This window comes from Camelus ferus, chromosome 1 (genome assembly GCF_009834535.1).
Source record: "Camelus ferus isolate YT-003-E chromosome 1, BCGSAC_Cfer_1.0, whole genome shotgun sequence".
NCBI classification, from domain to species: domain Eukaryota; kingdom Metazoa; phylum Chordata; class Mammalia; order Artiodactyla; family Camelidae; genus Camelus; species Camelus ferus.
The window spans coordinates 97,658,297-97,677,821 of NC_045696.1; the positions used below are offsets into that span (position 1 = coordinate 97,658,297).

Sequence of the window (19,525 nt, forward strand, 5' to 3'; positions counted from 1 at the left end):
TTATATTACCTCTGAATTTGGATTTTAATTTAATATACATAAGGAAACCCTAGCAAGACGGCAGGCCCAAATGCTAGTTACAAGTAATTCGACCATGTTAGCCAAAAAGACAACACATAAAGGTTATTTATGATACATCCATCGTTCTGTTTTTTTCTCATAAACCTTCAAAATGAAAATTGATCTTAGCTTCTCACTTTTAATGTGCTCTCCTCCTTTGGCTTATGTAAAACTTCCAAAGATATCAACACCTCTATATACAAAGAAACAGTGTAGTGGTAAGCACAACCGTATGTATTTTTCATGCTTAAAGAAAAAATTATAAAATATTTGCTTTGAACCTGCTCTTCAATTCTAAAAGGAAGCTAATTTGAAAGACTTAGAAATTTTACTTAAGTGGCCAAACTATTTTTTTAATCTGAAACTGACATAAAATTCTAACTTGAGCTGAGCTGGTCGGAAAGGAGAAGGAACAACTCTGGCCTCCCTAAGCTTTGTCAGTCAGGAAGCAGATAGGAATTGGCAACCCCAAGAAGAGAAGAGTAATTTTAATGCTTCTTCTCACATGCCGACAAGTTAGAGCAGCTCATCGGAGAGGTTTAAACTGGTCCATCTCCCTAGAAGGTAGAGAAAGTTAATCAATTACATCATTTTTTTTGACTTGCTTTCCTCCCCTCCCTTCCCCTCCCCATCACCCCTCTTATTCCTGCCCATTGTTGATTACCTACTGAATAACTTCTATGCTTTTCTGACTGTGTTTCGGAGCTTTAATCTGACACTTTAGGTTTATGGCTTTAGGTTTAGGTTTAGGAGTTCATTTTATTTTCCATCATTTATTATTACAATTAATTTTGATCAGGGCCACAGAGGGCTCGAGGGATGAAGCTGAAGCCACAGTTAATAAGGAGAGAACCCAGGGAGACGGAACCCAGAGGCTGTGCTCCTTTCCCTGAATCCTCACTGCCTCCCCGATTTTCACCCTCTGAGTAAATAACAATGAGTGCAATGTGCCGAGTCCTCTCATTGTTGACCTGGAGGCACACCAATCACCCCAGGTTAGACGCCCACTCAGCAACCTTAGGAAGTAGGTTTAACAACCACATTTCAGACAAAGAAACAGTTGAGGGCAACTGACTTGGCTCAGACCGCAGGCATCGTTTCTGTCTGTTCCCTCATCGAAGGACCTTCTCAATAAATGCTTTCTGCCTGAATGGCTGGGTGTCAAGCTGCACATGCACTGTGGAAGTTCGGCAGGAGGCGGTGGGGAAATTAGACTCTGAGAGGTCAGCAGCCCAAGACTCTCCAGCCTGTCCTACGAGGGGAGGGAGGCTGACCAGCTGTGCCAGAGGCAAGCGGCCCACAGGAAAGGGATTCTCAGCAGGCTGGTCTTTCTCAACGCAGCGCTCACGTGCACTGACATATTTAGTAGGGAGGTTTCCTGATGTCTGCAAATTTCTTTCCAACGGTTCAGAAAGAGAGTGAGCAAATTCGTGGATCTAGGTGAAATGCACATGTGTTCCTTGTACTGTTCTGAATTTTACATAGTTTTGAAGCTATCCAAATAAAAAGATGGAGAAGGAAGGCAGGAAGGAAGGGAGGGAGGGGATTCTGGTGGTATCCGTTCACCCTCTGTGATTCTCCGGTGCCAGCTACACTGACAGCTGTGGAGTTCATCTACTGTCTTTTGACTATCAAGTGATTTATTCATTAAAATTGCTAAATATGGCATCTGAATAGATGATAATCACTGAAAAGGGTCAATTTACTGCACGTATGCGTATGTTTTTAAATTTATAGACAATCCTCAGATTTTGTAAACTACTATTTTCTATTCTAACAGCAGTTTGTATTTTCAGCAAACTTGCAATGCAAATTTGCTACCTAACTAAAAAATATAACTTCTGTGAAAGCAGAAAAGGAAATACTACCAGTGTTTGAAATGAGTTAGCTGATTTAGCAAGCATGAATTAGAAGATTCAAATGCTTGATATTTTTAACTGCTATCTAAAAAATAATTTTGATGGATTACTAACTGGTAGTTTTCTTTTCTACCCAATTGTGTTTTAAGACTAAAAAAATGTAATTTCAACACAATAGAACTGAAAATTTATAGAACAAAAACTCAGTAGTCAGTGAAATTTATTTGTAACACATGCATTTTACAGTTGATTTGGGGGTATTTTTTAATTTATATTTTTATACTTTAAAATATATGATTGTTAAAACTTTTTTGAATAATATAAGCTAGAAGGGAGGGAAAAAGTCAGTCTTTTTACCTACAAACAACTCTCATTTAACATTTTGGTTGCATTTCCTTTAGGTCTTTTTCTATTCATTGTGGTTTTTTTTTTTTTTTTTTTAATCTGTATATTCTGTATACATTTTTGTACCTTACTCTTTTGAAACAACACTACCTCATAAGCATTTTCAGTATTCCTACAGTTTTGAACAAAATCCTTTTAAGGTAGGGGAATGAAAACAATAAAAAAGAAACTCTGGGAGGATATATAAGAAATTATATAACTGCCTTAGCTGGCGAACTGAAGGAATTGGGAGGATGGAAGACAAAGGCGGGGCACAGATTTTCCAACTGAATACTTCCCTGGAGCATAACTGTTGACCTGTATACCTATCATACTTGTAGGAAATTTAAAGAAAATTATTTGAATCACTTAAAATTTGGACATAATATTATACTCAGTAGATAGACCTTTACTTACAGTTATTTACATAAGTTCCCAATTAAGGAACTCTTGAGTTCTGTTTAATTTTTTCCCTCATACATCATCAACCTGTGTTTTAAAATAACTTTGTGTGTGTGAATAATTGCCTGATCTGGCTTGTTCATTGGTTGAAATAATTGCCCTGTCTTACTGTCCCTAAGTTTACTTTTATTTTTATTATTGTTGATAATTTACAGTCATATTTGGAGAGTAAATTCCTACTGATTCCCTTTTATTTTTTCCATGTAAGAACCATTTCTCTCTTAACAAATTTTCCAGAGAAAAGAAAATACCCTTTCCTATATTACTTGACAGCTTTAACCCATGTCGAGATCTCTTTAGGAAACAGGACATTTGGGGACAGACCATGATGTGTTAATCCTGACAATATGTGCATGTAACAGATGTCCACTTCCTGGGTATCTTCATGTCAACATTATAAGCCTCCATATATGTATGGAGTCCTTTGCCTCTAGGTCTACGGTCAGCTGGTCTACAGTAAGACTGAAAACTTTGGTCAGCTTCAGCCTGGGTAGGTTGGCAAGCACAGAGGGCTGAACAATGGTCCTGTGTCCCTGGGCTGAGAGAGGGGCTGCCTGGACTTTCCAGCCGGAGGTGGGTTTTCTGCAGCCGCCGCCCTCTCCACCCCCAGATCCCATTAGTGCTGGTGGCCTGACCTGGCCTCCTGCATGGTGAGAAGAAAGGACAAAGATCTCAGCTTACTCTACAGCAGCCACAGCAGCGGCAGTCTCCACACAGGGTCCCCAGGAGGCCGTTGATCACCTGGATGGCACAGATGATCATCTGGACCACTCCGATGATCAGCAGGATGGAGAAGAGGGTCAGATTCCAGGGAATCACGTCTTCAGGCTTCTGGCACTTTTTCCATAACTCATTGTCATTGAGGTAGTCCCTGTTGGGGACATGGGGGAGAGAAAGGAGACATTAGTAAAAAGTATGCAATACCCTAGACTAAAAAGTCACCGGAATGATTTTCCTTCTGCAATACTATCCACCCAAAACATAAGCTCCGTAAGAAAAAAAAAATCCTATAGTAACCCTTCTAAAAGCAACACCTGATACTTAATTATTGAGTATATACTATGTGCCAGGTCCTGTCCTGAACATTTATTTCTTATAGAAACTTTACGGTTCTTTTTTTTCCATTTCACAATTAAGGACATTGAGGCACAGAGAGGTGAAGTGACTTACTGCTAGGTCACACAGCTCCTGAGCTACAGAGTGCTTTCTGTGAGCTTACCCAGAGGATGGGTCAATTTATTACCTATGAAATGGCCAAGAAAATGAAGACTTCAGGAGCAGAACCTCACAAATGTTCACAGCCTTTATCTTACTGTCATCATTAGGGACCATGTGGATTTCTGACAAATTATCTGTCACATCTAGTGGCCATCTGAAGCTGTGTCAAGTACAGATGGGTCATATAGCTAAAGGGAAGAGCTTGACTGTTTTTGGGGGTGGGTAATTAGGTTTATTTATTTATGAATGGATGTCCTGGGGACTGAACCCAGATCCTCGTGCGTGCTAAGCATGCGCTCTACCACTGCGCTCCTCTCCCCTGGAGCTTGATTTTTTTTAAGGCTTATTTCTAGCCAAATTGTGAATTTGACTTAGCTAACGTTTTTGTTAACATACAGGGATTCCACCTGCAAAAAGATTCATTTAATTAAAAGGAAGCAATCAATAACCTGCTGCCTTAATACACACTTTATAAAAACATTGCAGTAGGAGAAACTGCAGTATGCTTATAAAATATATGTAGATACAAGGAGTCCACTGCACTGTAAGGGGCATTGTGCCTCGCAGGAGAAATGTGAAGTATGTGATCTTTAAGACAAAAATGAGGGTAAAGTGGGTAAAATCTCTGGATTAGTATAATTCCTTCTCACATTCTTAGAGCTGCAAATTGGTCTCGCCCTCTTGCTTCACATATCTGCTACCCTTTCAAGGCCTCAGTGGGAAACCTCTTCCTCTGGCTATTATTGCGTTAACGTCCACCTTATTATTTTTAGGCCTTTTTGACAATCTATTTCTGATCATTTCTCCAGTGCATCAGGACACGTTCATTTTAAATACATCTTGTATTAATATTTTGAAAACCCTTTGAAGTCATGGATGATACCTTGGAATTTAACAGAGCAGAAGGGATAAGGAAAGAACAAGACTTTTGCTCTTGATTTAAAAACAAACATTGTCCATCGCATTGATTTGCCTTCCCATAAGAACAGGGGCTCTAGCTGCCTGCAGGCTGTCTGACTGGTACCTCTCTGTAAAATGGGGTAACAGTCTCTCTCAAATCACAGGGCTCTTGGGAGGATGAAACGCGTTAACACTAGTGAAGTGCTTACGACAGTGCCTAGCATAGAGTAAGGGCTCAATAAGCCCTAGTATGTCATTACTTTACTTAATCTGAGCAGTCTGGTCTAAAGGAAAACTGTTACTTTGGATTCAGATGGACTTGGATTTAAATCCAAGCATCCCTCTGACTGGCTGTGCATTCTTCATGCAAGTCACCTACCACTCCCACCCCTGGCCTTCGCACGTTTCTTCATCTATAAAATGGGCTGAGAACAACCACACAATTGTGAGAATTCACTGGGATAATTAATATTAATACCTTATATATTGCTGTATGAGACATCTTTTCAGTGTGTATTATTTTTTAAACGATCATCTTTCTGTTCTGCCTTTTTCCATGTAGTCCTTTCTATCTTTACAATTTTTAAACTTGGTGATAAGAGGATATAAGAAGACACTATTTTCCAGGCACATTTGTTAAAGAAAAGATCCTAAGATGAAATAATTGGCCATCCTGAGTTCATTCCCTTCTCTGAAGTTTGTCCAGTAGTGGGGTGACAGCGCCTCCTGGTGGTGAGGTTGGTGAAACGCTCACCGCGGAACGGGGAAGCAAGGCTTGAGTTGGGTGGAGAAGTCGGCTCAGTCCCATCACTGTGAAGGGCATTCCCACCTGAGCTGCGGTAACTCCATCAGCCTCAGAGTAGAACGCCATGGATTTCATACAGCTCACTTCTTGCCAGCCACAAAGGCAGCCGAAGGAAGGGACAGGAGAGCCTGATCACTTTGCCTGGATAATTCAGGCAGACTCCTCAATGCTCTTCCTGCCCTCAGCTGTCTTTGGTCCCCTCCTTGCTTCCCGGCCCTCTGGGTTCCCTCTGGTTCAGAGCACCCAGGACCCTGAGCTGCCCTCAGCTGCCCATGTGTCTGTCTTCTCTTTGCAACTGTACATCCACAGGGGTGGAGACCATGTCTCCTATCTCTGTCCCCAGTCCCAGCACAGGGAGGGCTCAACAAATAAGCGGCTTTCCTGTACAGGGTCACACCCACGTGTCAGGTGCTGGGCTAGCTGTGTCACAGCAGAGTGTGAGGTTCCTTGCTAATAAGTAGTCCTTGAAGGGCCGCTGCAGATGGTCTTAACTGGAAGTGCAGGCAGAACACCGAGACGGATCAGTTCTGCGCTTGGTGGGAGAGCATGCTCCTCACCACTGAACTCCCTCCCCAGGGAGCAGTGCTTGGTTCACTCCCACAGCAGTGAATGGGCGCTGTGCTTGGCTGAGTCCCCAGTCCCTCCCCCAGGGCTGCTTGCCCTTGGCCTGGCCTTCGGCGCTCCCTCCCACAGCTGTCCCCATGCCCTGGGCAAGCTGCTTCCCTTTCAGCAGCTTGGGGTCAAGGGAGAGGTGGCCAACTGTCTCAAAGGAAGACCTTGGATGGGAGGAGGTCCTACTTCAAAGGAAGCCAAGAGGGCGTATTTCAAAATGTCCTAGGTTTCTTTTTCCTTCTAGAATGCTTCTTTAGTATGGTTCTCATGACAGAAAAAGTTAACTGCCTTTGTTCCTTTAATATGATTGCTAACAAACATTTGAAAGAAAAAAGCACTGAATTCTATGGCACTGAAGGGCCCTGAACATTGTGCCCCAAGCCGGAAACCTGAGTCCACCTTGATAAACTTCCCTCTTTCTTCTCACTGATGGTTCCATCTTAGACCGCCTCTGAAATTTCTCTCCTTCCTTTGAGGCCCCATCCCCCTGCCCTGGAGATGCTCAGGGTCTCAGCTGTTTGGCTGCTCCCACCTCTACTTGGCTCTCGCTTTCAGCTACCAAGCTCTTCTGTTCATCCTGCACGTCGCTTCCCAAACGATTGTCCTAAACTCTCAAGTGGTCATGGTTTGTCCTGCTTGAAGTCCTCCACTGCTCCCCGATGTCCTGAAGGTCCGGCCTGCCTCTCAATCACCCCCATCCTGGGGGGCGGTCCCTCTGCTCTTCCCCCCAGCATTCACCCTGAGCTCCTGGCCACACAGAGAACTGTCATTCTCTGAGCACGTGGGTCTTTTTGTGGTTGCCTCAGGACTGGCTTCTCTCTCTGCCCAAAACATGCTTCCGCTCCTCTCTGGAAGCCACTCTTCTGCACAACTTCCCAAACCAGCCCAGGTCACCTCCTTGGAGAGGCTTCCCTCGCACACCTCCACATCACCCTTCCTGCAAGCGAGGGCCTGTCCCATGTTGTGCCCCTAACTCAGCCTGTGCTCACGGGGGCAGGGACCAGCTTTGTCCCTCTGGGCCCCATGTCTGGGACAGGCCTCTGCACCAAGTAGGGCACCCGCAAGTGCTTCCCTCTTCTAAATTCTCCTGCTAATTACTAGCTGTGGAGCCCTGGGCGAGTTCACCTTGTGAACTTTATTTTTCTACTTTAGGGATAAGATTTCTTCTGAGATTTAGTAGGAATCTTAAGTGAGATAACGCATGCAAAAACACTTAGCCCTTAGTCTTCAGAAGGAGGAAGCGGGGAAAAAAGGAAGAGGAGGAGAAGAAGGGGGGGGGGGAGAGGCTGCTGCTGCCGCTTGGTGATGAGGGAGACTGTCCTGAGTCCTCTCCTTTGGGCTCATACAGGTGATTATTCCTTTCCACTCGCTAAGTGGCTGTGTATGTGTGTTACACCAGCGGCTACAACTCCTGTGATGCTTGCACGCTGGGATCCGATGGCTAGGAAGAGCCCATGGGAAAGTAAAGTGGCTGGAGACAGAAGCCCCCGAGCCCTTCTAGACAGACTCTCCCAAAATCAGACAGTGCAAATCAATATAAGTTGCGTTCTAGAAAAAGCACTGTGACTTAGGGTCAGAAGACGTAGATTCAAGCTTCCATCATGAAGAGCAGTATTCCTCTGGGCAGGCCCCTTGTCCTCTCTGGGCCTTGGCCGTCTTACCTCTGAAGGATGGTTGATAACCTCATGTGCTTTTTCTGAGAATCAAATAAAGCATTGTGGGTGAAAGCACCTTGTTAACTGAGGACACCAAGTGACACAAGGTTCAGGCATCATTATAAGAAACTCAGGATGAGTTTCTGCAGTCCGAGGGGAGGTTTGGAGCTGGCAGGGGAGGTGAGGTCGTAAAGGAAGATAGGACACAGGATGCAGGAGGCCATGGGATGCTGAGGACAGCCTGCCAGGTGGCAGAGGGTGTGGTGAGACACTCCACCTGGACCCATCCCCCTGAAAGCCCTTCCTGCAGCAACAGTGACACATTCCACCCGAGGGCGGACTTGCACTTTACATGGGATTAAATCCGAGAGTCAGGGCAACATGGGAAAGCACATGAATAGTCAAAGTCATCCTTATCTCATAAATCACCTGGAAAGTGTAATATATATGATTTTGTAATAAGCCCCTATGCAGCCGTTTTTGATCATATCATAATTTAAAGCCACTACGCCGATGTCTAGGTAGTCAAACATTTTTCCCTTCAGATAGTGATCAAAGCCGTAAGGTGAACAGAGGAGGGGTGGAGAATTCTGAAATGTTCCTGCTGGCCTGCACAGTTTATTCTGGTTTTGTTATTAAACCTGTCTTATCTGATACCTGTTAATGGATGGGTTAGTGGCTGTTGTGAGGAGCAGATGAAACAACACATATGAAAGCATCTGTCACAGAGAAATGGGCGATAGCTGGGTCTGGCGTGGATGCGAACTTGCTTTAGCAGGAAGACAGACACAGAGGACTTTGAAAAGCAGTGTCTTGTCCCTTGGCCAGGCAGGCATCTCCCGTGGTGGCCCACAGCCCAGCTGTCACTGTCCCCACCTGGGACATTGGTCCCAGCCCACCTAAGCAGGTGTGAGTGTGCCAGGGCGGGTGTGAGGCCCTCGCGTCAGAATATGAGACCAGTGCCTTGTTACTTGGCACCTCTTGTGTTTCTTCCTTTCTCCTTGGTTTTGGACATAGATTTATTCTGATTGATTTTAAGCTCATCAAGGGTAGTAGCATTCACATTACAGAATAAATAGAAAGCGTGTTGAATACTGTCCTGATGCTGTTGATGGAAATGCTAGGAGAAAGGTCCCTCCAAGAAGCCGCGCTGTAGCCTCATAGACACAGCCCTGGGTGAGGGAACGGGGCTATCGGGGGAGGGCCCAGGGGATGGCTCAGCCATACGCCGTCCGAATGCCACGCTCAAGCATGCCAGCCCCACGGCAGTGAGGCCCCGACAGTCCTCCGTAAGAAGAGAGGGCTTTCCACATAAAATAAACACCCACGGGAGTCGCTGTGTGCGATACGAGGCTACCAGAGGCCTGGTACTCCCGTTTAAGTACAGAGAAGGGTGAGGATGATCATTCACGTGAGACACTTGTGAAAAAGCCCAGACGTCACGTCATAACAGAAACAGCATCCTTCACCTCCTCTGTAAGAAGCCTGCTCCTGAGGTCCTATAGACCCTCACTATGCACTAATAAACAGAGGTTTGACTTAATGAACTGGTGTCCTGTAGAGTTTTGGGGCGTGGACCCACCTGTGTGTGGGAGGACCCGATAATCAGAGTTCCTGGCTGCTTAGGTATGTCAGACCCTCTGTCTGGGTCAGGCAGAGGGTCTGCAGTGGTGAGCCAAATAGAGACGGTCTCAGCCCTCCTGGAAGTTCGAGTCTAGTGCAGTCCTGCCTAGTAGACTGTCCGCTGTGATCGACACGTCCTGTCTCCGTGATGGTCAGTGCACTCACGCATAGCCGTGTACGGCTGCTGAGTGCGTGAAATGTGGCTAGTGTGAGTGAGGAATTTTAAGCTTAATTTTATTTAAAGTGAATTTAAGTCACCACGTATGGCAATGGTCTACTGCATTGGGCGGTGCCGTCAGTCTGGGGGCAGAAGAATGAGCACTAGAAAAAGAGTAAGACTAAGTTAGAAGACATGAGTTTGAGCCCCGGCTCTGCCCACTCCCCCGCCCCACTAACTGGGCGACTTTGAGCAAGTCGCAGTATTTAGTCTGCCTTGGTGGGGGGTCACAGCCTCTTGATGTTGCTGTGGAGATTAAATTATAATTTTTTAAAAGTTCTTTATAACTACAATGTTCCATGAAAATATGAAGTGTTATTTTAATGAGTTCTATTAACATTATTTCTCACGAAGAACCTACAATATTTTCAAGGTCATTTTCCATAAAGTTGCACCTTAAAAGATTGTTCAGTTATCCGTCCTTAGGGGTGTTAGTGAAAGCCTTTGAGCTCTGTTGAGGAGTAATCATTCTCATTTTCTGTGATAAGATTTGCAATGGGAGCCGCTGCTCTCTGTTTACTAGTATTATTAGTTGCCTCGTGTTGCTGTGAATAAATGTTTTCATTATTTCTCCTGGTGCCTGTCAAAAGAGCACTTAGAAGTGAGAGCCTGTGCAACCTCACCCCACAACTCCAGCTCTGCCTCAAAGGAGCATCATGCCTGAGACGTGTAAACTGAAGATGGCGGGACATGCGCAGTGTCCCCCTCGGGTCCTTTACCTGCCAGTGCCCCCTGTGGTGATACGTGGGCACAGCAGGGTGTACCTTACCCTTCCAGGAAGGGGTAGCCCCAGGTGTTGTTGGCCAGGAGACATTTAGGACCCTTGTTGATTGAGACAGCTGAGACGACAAATGAGTATCCGGCACCCAAGAATCCGACCACAGCAAAGATTGTGGAGGTGAACATCTGGAAGAGAAGGAGAGAGATGGCCAGGTTCTTAAGGGGTCCAGAGGTGACACTCAGCACACCTAACCAGCCTGTTGTTGAGCGTGGCGACTGCAGGGAAGTTATGGGGTAGGAGCCCACCTTTACTGGAAATGGGGCCCTTGGGGTCTCCTAGAATGAATTTTGGAGTCTCATGTCCCTCTTTTCACCCCCATCCCCATATCTTTTTCAGCTATTCATTGATGACTCAAATGTTAATTATGATTTGATACATTTGAGCTATGGTTTTTAATCTTATTAACAATAGACTCTCCTTCACAGGGCTCATGTGGAAGGCCAGTCTATTATAGAATCAAACTCTTAGAATGGGAAGTGATCTTAAGGTTTCTGGTCCAGTCATCTGACTGAGACTATGTCACGGTGGGGCCTCCTGTGGCAGGAAGGTTCTCTTATGAGAAAGGGTAAAAGTCTGGAACTTCTCCTCATCAGTCCTAGTTACATTCCTTGAGTTCAAAAAAATTAAGTCCGACCTCTCTTCCATGATGTAGCAACCTTTAAAATATCTGAAGATATTTCACATCTTTCTTACACAAAAATAGTTTCCATTTTACATCTTTCCACCCCTTCCACCCTCAGAAAGTCTTCTCTTCTTTGGGTTATATCAGCCCAACAATTCTGGTTCTTTTAAATATTTTTATACGACAGAGATTAATTCGTGAAAAATAGATTGTATTGACATCTTTCTTTTTTTTAATTATAAATTCAAGATAGAATATAGAATATAAAAGGCAGAAACAGTCCTGGGGCCCAGGCTAGCTCTTTGTTAGAGATGAAAAAAATGAGGTCTAGAGATGCAATGTCTATTCTAAACAGGAATTAGAAAGTAGTGCTGGAAACATTGACAATTTTGGAAATAGAGGTGGAAAATGACCGCCTCTATTGCTTTGGTGACAAAAAGGTACAGTGCAAAGCACAAGAGTTTAAAAGTCAGCAGACCCAGGCTCAAATCTCAGCCTTGGTACTTTTCTTGGTGTGGTGACTCTGCATAGTGGATGTATCTTCGGGGGTCTTAGTATTTTCATCTATATTATGGGTACAATAAAGCCTACCTACAAGATCAGTTGGGAGAATTAGATGTGATAACCTAAGTTAAATGTCAGGTACTTCCCATTTCCCCGTCCCTGTATACTATCAATCTAATCACAGTACATACTTGGGGAGTGGGTTTGATGGTGGAGAGGACTTAATTGCACCCAGACAACTGGAGTCTGTGTGCTAATGGAGTTCCCACTTAGCCAGGATTCATCTTCATATCATATGTAAGTATTTTTGATGCAACTTTCCAAGGCTCATCTCTGGCTCCCTGGGCCGTGTCTGACTTCCCATGGAGAACCCACCATCCCCTCCCCCGTACCTCCCAGCCCCAGGACTCTGGGAGTCTATCACAGCACAGTACCTGCAACATGCTATTGTCCTCGCTGTTTATGTCTGTCTTCCTCACCCAGAGGACAAACCTTTGAAGCCATGAGCAGTGGGCTATCTGAAGATGGTTAGGACATTGCTCCACCCCTACCACCAACCAAACTTTTTTTTTTTTTTCCTAGCTTATCAAAGGCACTGGATAACTACTTATAGGGTGTTTTCAATGACTAGGGTTTCATATTACACCTTATTTAGATTTTTCTCTTTAATTTTTATGTTGAAGTTATCCTAAATGTATTCTCACCATCAAGAACATTTGTGAATATAATCTAGGTCAGAAGTAAATGAAAATCTTGGTCAGCTTATCGTATTAGAACAGGCAGTCTCTTTTCCAAAGGATGTTTTGTTAATAACTTTGGAAATTGCTGATTATATACAGTTAAATAGGTCTCATCCCTGTTGCGCTTCTAAGAATCTTTGTGATAGGCCAGCATGTGTGAAGCGCCAAGAAGTGGACATACTATGTATGCTGGAATGTAAGGAAAATTATTAGCCCACAAATTATGCTTCAGATGTGAGGGAATTGCCTTAGAATTGTGTCCTGATTCCACCTCTCAGGCAATAGGGCATTTCCTGCAATTTGAACAACCAAGTATTGTGTGGTAAAGACATTAGTCAGAAACAACCCCATTACTGTTGGATGACAGAATTGTCTAAAAATTTCTTTCTTAACACAGATCTGTTAATTATTCTAGGAAAGTTGTCCTCACTATTTCTAGTTCTGGATATTACAGTTAACAAGCCTTTTAACAGGTATTCTAATGTGAGCATGCTTAGTGTTTACAATTGTGGGGATCATTAATACATACCTGCGAGAGGAATGCTGGAATGCTGTCTTTGTCCTCTGTGAATTGATATTTATGACAAAGAGTGAACTTGCCACTGACAGCATCATACATGGATACCAAAGTGTCATGAAATGGAAGAGGAGAGAAAATGTGCTATGGGAAACTTCTGATGGCTCCAAAGGTGCCTTTAGTGGGAGCAAAGACATCGATGCCAAAGAAGCATGAAGACATTTTAAAATAAATGAATGGAGAAGAGTAATATTTCAAAATCAATACATTAGAATTAGTTTATACTTTGTACATGTGATTTAAAATATGTGTGTGGCACTGAAAGTTTATACATTATTAATGTTAGTCAAACAACTTTTTGGAACTTCTTTATGAGAAAAATTATAGGTGGTTTTATATTGCGTTTTGCCTTATATTTGGTAATATGCAGAGTTTTCCAATCTCATTGGTGCCTATAAACTTTTTTCCCATTAATTCTTGTAAGAACACACTTTGGGACGCTGCCCCAATTTAATGAGAACTTATCTAGGCTAGTTCTGTGTCTCTGAGCCCCCTCCATGCTCCAATCAAATTGCTGTTTCGTTAGACACAGCTGGTATAAATCTAGGAATGGCCAGAACGCTCCAGTACAGCAATTGGAAGCGAACACTTGGTGGGTTTTGCCTTATGTTTTACCTCTTGCTCTTTCAGAGTGAGGCTCTGATAGGTCTGGAAACATTTTTGCCATGTGATCCTTGGGCTAGGTTGGGTTGTCTCAATGGAAAACAGATTCTGTAAAGGAGGGGGTCTCTCATCTTAAAATTTGCTGAAAGTCGTCAAAAGCCAGAATTGCCACTAAATAAATAATTAAATGTTCTTATAATTGTATTTTCATAAAAAAGAAGACCTCAAAAACCTTCTAGTGCAGTCACCTCACTTTCTACCTAATAAAAATAGCTTCATTCTGTGAGAGCCTTAGAGGCTTTATCTTATTTAATCCTTTCAGCAAACCTATGAGATGGGTGTGATTAACTACATTTTCCAGATAGAAAACTAAGACTACTAGAAATTCAGATAATCGCTGTAAGTCAAAGAAAGACTAAAATGGTAGAACTGGGATCGATCCATGGCTACTTAGTTCCAAAGCCCATGCTCCTGTGACTTTCTTTAGTCACACATCTAGAAGATGGCTGAGCTAAATTAAGAACTGGGGTCTCAGACCCAGCGTGGGTGGGAAAAGGGGCTGCACCGCAAGTTGGTGGGAATCTGGTGCTAAACCGTAAATCATTTGTAGATGACCTGCTTCTGGGTCGGGGTTTCTTATATAGCAGAGTAGCTCCCTTGCTGTGATCTATTGAAAGTCAGCCTTTGACACAAGGGTTTGTACAAAAAAAAAAAAAAAAAGAGAATGGAAAAGAAGAAAAGAAAAAAAAAAAGGAACTGGGGTCTGGGAGGGGAGGGACAATGTAGAGGTAGGGGGATAAGAGGTACAAACTATTAGGAATAAAATAAGCTACAAGGATATACTGTACAACATGGGGAAGGTAGCCAATACTTTGTAATAACTATAAATGGAGTATAACCTTTAAAAATTGTGGATCCTTATATTGTACATAGGTAACTTATATTGTACAGCAATTATATTTCAGAAAAAAAGAGAATGGGGGTCTCCCTCCTAGTCCAGTGTCCTGTACCCTTCACCCCTTCAAACACACACACACACACACACACACACACACACACACACACACGTATGCGCCACGCTGCCACTAGCACCATATACTCTGTTATTTACAGTTTTCTCTGTGAATGACATGGGTTCTCTCACAGAAATAAAACAACATGTAAGGAAAAAGTATCTTTTTACTTATTTGACCTTCTACCCTTAAGTTCTAATTATTACTCAGGAATCATGAAACTACTGATTGTTAAAATGGAAGAAGGTCTAAAATTGCTGTGACAGAAGAGAGAAAGACTGCGTTTCCAGGAAGGTAGTTTGGAAGTCAGAGGAGACCTGAGGTCCAGCCTCCTCGGCGTCACCCAAGTCCCCACCCCTCTGGCCTCAGCTTCCTGTGGTAAACAGAAGAAAAGGGTGGGCATTTCAGAAGGTCCCTTCAGCTACAACTCAGGACGTCATCATCCACTGGCTATAGTGAGAGGAGAAACCTCAACTGTGCTTTCTGCTGTGTGAGACGAGTGAAGATACTAGGTTTCATTCCTGGAACATTAAAAGGCAAATGTTTAAAGACACAAAAAGTGAGTACAAGTGCAAGCAGTCCTCATTTTAGGTAAGTCTGAGTCAATGAAAAACCAGGTTAAATCACTTACGTGTGGAATCTAAAAGAAGGTCACCAATGAACTATTTATTTCTTGTAACTTAGATAACAGATTTCTTGAGTATGTCTGAGCACATTTGACTGTCCTTTATGACTGGATTACTGCATTCTTTTGATTTTTATTTTGGAGTTGGCTTTTTTTCCTTTGGTAACTATGTTAACTTTAAAAAGCTAAAGCTCTAAATTGTTCTTAGAAACAGTAAACAGTACATATACATAAATTTTAAAAATATGTGCAGTGTATTTATATGTATTCACATGCAGTTTATTGTATATGTGCAGTCAAATTGTATCAATTTACCTAATAAAACTGAAAACTGGGAAAAAAAAGCCAGGTTAAAATAAAATCAATGAGATGATTTTCCCTTTTACCAGAGTCCTCAGTGTAAGGCCCTCTAGACCAGCAGTGTCCAATGGAAATATACTTCGAGCCATAGATACAATTTAAAATTTTCTAGTAACCACCACTTAAAAAGTTTTTAAAAAGTGAGATTAATTTTACTAATTTATTTTCTTTTACTCAGCGTAGCCAACATATTATCACTTTAACATGTAATCAATATAAAAATTACTAATGAGATATTTTACATTCTTCTTTTGTACTAATTCTTTGAAATCTGCTATGAATTTTATACTTAAGATACATCTCAATTTAGACTAGCCGCAATCCGTATACTTAATAGCCACAAGTAGATGGTGGCTACTGTATTGGACAAGATAGTCCAGAACATTTGAAAGATTGATTTTTGGCAGTAAATGTTTTTAAAAAATGGATGGATATGATCTGGACTGATTCATGGTTACGGTTACTCTCAGGAAGGAGAGAAGTATAAGAGAGAAAGGCAACACAGTGACTCTCAATTGAAACAACAATGTTTTATTTTTTTATAAACTATCTGAAGAAAACATGGCACTAGGTTACCACTTACAATGCTACAGGTGGCGTGTCCTGTTTTTGTGTTCACATCTGCAATATCTCACCTTAAAATAATAAAAATAAATAAACACTCCAACTAACTTTTCATAACTCTTCCAGAATGGATGAACCATGTGAACGTACACTGTATGTCCCTTTGTTTTAAGTAATGTCCTGATCAGAAGTCTTAAAGAATTGCTAAATTTACTACTCAGAGATATTTTCAGTCTTAAAATCAGACGGAATACCTTCAATTTATCAAGGGCTTCATGCTATAAAATTTTTCATGATAAAAGAGAAGTCATTGAAATCAAGTTGAATATGTTCGGGAGCAGACGCTCTAAACTGCTCTTTTTTAAAGTACATAGGCGAAAGATCTGGAATATTTCCAGAAGGAGACACAATAATTGGGAACACTGGGAACCTCTGGGGAAGGGTGTTGCCAGACTTTGGGGTCAGGAATGTGTGGCTTCCTGTGCAGTTTCTGTATGTGGACATGTTTTCCCTGTTCTAAATGAATAAACAGTTAAGAAGGACACTACTGTGCAGTGGTCAAGGGGCGTGGGGTACAGGCAGGCAGATCTTTGCTTGAGTCCTGGTTCCTCCCCCATGACCCTGGGAAGTCCATCTTTCTAAGATCTCCTTTCTTTTTCTATAAACTAAGGCTCAGTAATAACCACCTGTCTCCCAGCAATCATACTATGTAAGACAGTCTAATCAATAGTAAATAGGGAATCAGAGGCACACGTCTCCAGAAAGCCAGGTAATCCCTAGGTGGGGTAGGCTATTAGATAATGCCTCGCACTTCACTGTTGGGATACCCAGAAGTCTCTTTTGCCTATTTCCAAGATTTGCATAATTTCCCATGACATTAGCAAGCACTTGATAAATGTCATTGTTCTATTATAATGTTTAATCGTCATAGCTTTACATACTTTAACTTTCCACAAATACAGACAGCCTAGCTCTGGGGAGAAAAAGAAAACAGGCTGGCGCGGGGGTTGAGAAGGAAGGAAAAGTGGGCAGTTCCTAAACATGGTATTTAGAGGCTTAGTAGTGACAACGTGTTGGAGAAACATCTCTGGTGGGCATGAAGGTTCCTCTCAGCAACTACTCTAAGAGATATATAGAGATTACCTGAAGTGTTTCTTCACTTATATGTTAATGTCCTCCTGTATTTTCTGCTTCAGTTCTGGGAAGCCAGGAAGATGGACTGGTGTGGGGGGTGGTCAGAAACTTAACTTACAAGGGCTTCAGTTTCCCTATTTGAAAAACGAGAAGTTTAACACCTACCTCAAAGGGTTATTGTCAGAATTGAGCCTGATAAAGTATGGAAATCACCTGAAATCTTTCCTGAGTGTTCTTTTACTTCATTATCCAACAAGCATTTATCGAGGACCTGTGTGTCCTCACTACCCCAGACACTCACCGCTGCTCTCCCCTTCCCTGCACACCGATGCTGCCACATCTCCCCCGAGTCCTTGCAATGTCCTTGTGAAAGGTAGCAACTGCCACGACCCATTTTACAGCAGAGGATTTTGAAGCATAGAAAATCTTTAGTGAAGAAATAGGGGTTCCATTCTTTATTTCTTCTTTCAAGATAATCTATTCTTTTAGGAGGTGCTGGATTGGACCCAGGAGCTCGTGCATGCTAAGCACACACTCTACCACTTAGCTATTCCCTCCTCTCTAAGAACTGTCTTTCTTAAGTCCCCTTCAAACTGGCTGTCCTCCGAGGAACACAGAGGCAGAGGCAGAGTCATGCTCTTGATCTCGGATGTGCTCACACAGGAGGCGTCCCTAAGGGGCACTGGTGAGCCAGGCACGGGGAGAAGCGCTGACTCTACAATAAACAGACCGATTTATGACCCGACCAAGATCTTCCTTCAGAACAGGTCTGTCAACCATCTGGCCCTGCCTGTGGGTGGGGTGGGCCTTTATCTGCCTGACAGACTTTAAGGATGCTGAAATGCCCGACTGCCTCTAAATATCTCCTTTATCTGTCTCATTATTAAAGACACTCCTTTGAGTCAAAGTCAAAGTCTTCCAAAGGCTCTCATTAAAAGCACATATTTAACATGAAAGAGTTGATAACATTAATTAGCTGTCCCATTGGACCCTGAGAAACGATTTTTTTTTTCAAGGATTAGAGTGCAGGAAAAGCTTGAGACCTAGAAACAAACCCAGGGAGGCTTTTCAAAGCCCACCTTGAAAGTCACCCTCCTCTCACAACTTTTGCCCAGGGCTCAGTTTTCTCTGTTCTCATTTACCCTAATTTATTTAAAAGCATTCAGACCCCTGGGGCTGGGTTTCAGTCTTGCTCTGCCTCAGAGGAGAGCTCACCTCCATTTTTCAGTTTCACTATATGAAACCATCAATTCAGTGACCTCAAGATTTTTTTTCCAGCTCATTGTCTTGCTTTATCTCTACAGCCATCACATCCTGCTTCCATGACTGATTTGGATGTCCTGGTTTCACTACCCAAGGAAAGGGACGAGAATGATGCAGCTGACTTCTGGGGAATATTCCAGAAAGACACAGCAGGGAAGAGAGGGGAGAGAGAGGCCAGGGAACAAATGATGGACAACAAAGCTCTGAAGGCAGCGCAGGATTTAGCTCAGCAGCCCTTGGCCTAGTCTGTTTCTGCCACACAGGCCTTTTCACCTGCAGGAATTCTTATACAACATTCCTGGGAAGCCCAGTGTTCCTTAAATACCGAGAGGGCAATGCGGCGAGTCTTTGGAAAAATAATTCCAATCTTCAGCATTAGAATACCGATCAAATTACCTGCAGCTTTTTTTTCTTTTTGTCTGACAGAGTGTTTGTAAATACCTTTCTCTAAAAAATGATTATTGCTTGGTGCCCAGAGCCTCAGAACATTAGGGAAACACGGCTCGAAGGCAGGGGCGGGAACCCCGAGGTCCTCAGGGACGGGGCGAAGAGCTCAGCCCCGACCAGGGCCGGACACTGTTGTGTCAAAATGCAGGCCCAGAAGTGGCAGGTTAATTTCTGATTTTTTTGAAAAAGCAGTAAGAGATCTAGACACTTTCTGTGAAATCTCTCTATTTTTAAAAGTTGGCAGCTGATTAACAAACAAATGGACCCCAAACAAGAAATCTTTCCACTGGCCACCAAGAATGCGGTCGCTCTGGTGCAGGGTGGCTGTGGTTGGTGCCTCGGGTTCCAGCCTGTAGAGCTGGTCCTTTGCTGGGCACTGCCCTTGTGGACAGTCAGCCGGTCATTGGGAGGAGTCACTCTCAACTCCTGCCAAGGGCAGATCCCTCCCAGGGGGTGAGGGCGCCTGATCTGACAGCTGAGTTGGGCAGACCAAATGT

The 19,525-nt window shown here is 43.1% G+C and overlaps 1 protein-coding gene and 1 long non-coding RNA gene across 8 annotated transcripts in view; one reads left to right on the forward strand and one right to left on the reverse strand.

Moving 5' to 3' along the window:
• Positions 1-19,525, reverse strand: part of TM4SF4 (transmembrane 4 L six family member 4) — a 22,664-nt gene continuing 3,139 nt past the window's right edge. Inside the window, exons 3-5 of the mRNA XM_006187261.3 lie at positions 10,565-10,701; positions 3,447-3,636; positions 1-617 (exon numbers count right to left, since the gene is read on the reverse strand). Coding sequence (XP_006187323.1) covers positions 600-617; positions 3,447-3,636; positions 10,565-10,701 — 345 coding nt within the window. The 3' untranslated portion in view covers positions 1-599. The remainder of the gene's footprint in view (positions 618-3,446; positions 3,637-10,564; positions 10,702-19,525) is intronic.
• LOC116665785 overlaps positions 15,039-19,525 on the forward strand; it is a 13,626-nt gene continuing 9,139 nt past the window's right edge. For 5 of the 7 annotated variants that reach the window (XR_004322464.1, XR_004322466.1, XR_004322463.1 and 2 more), the window contains exon 1: positions 15,039-15,194. This is a non-coding gene — a long non-coding RNA (uncharacterized LOC116665785). Of the gene's footprint in view, positions 15,227-19,525 lie in introns of all 7 variants that reach the window. The other 2 variants (XR_004322468.1, XR_004322472.1) reach the window with 1 other exon arrangement.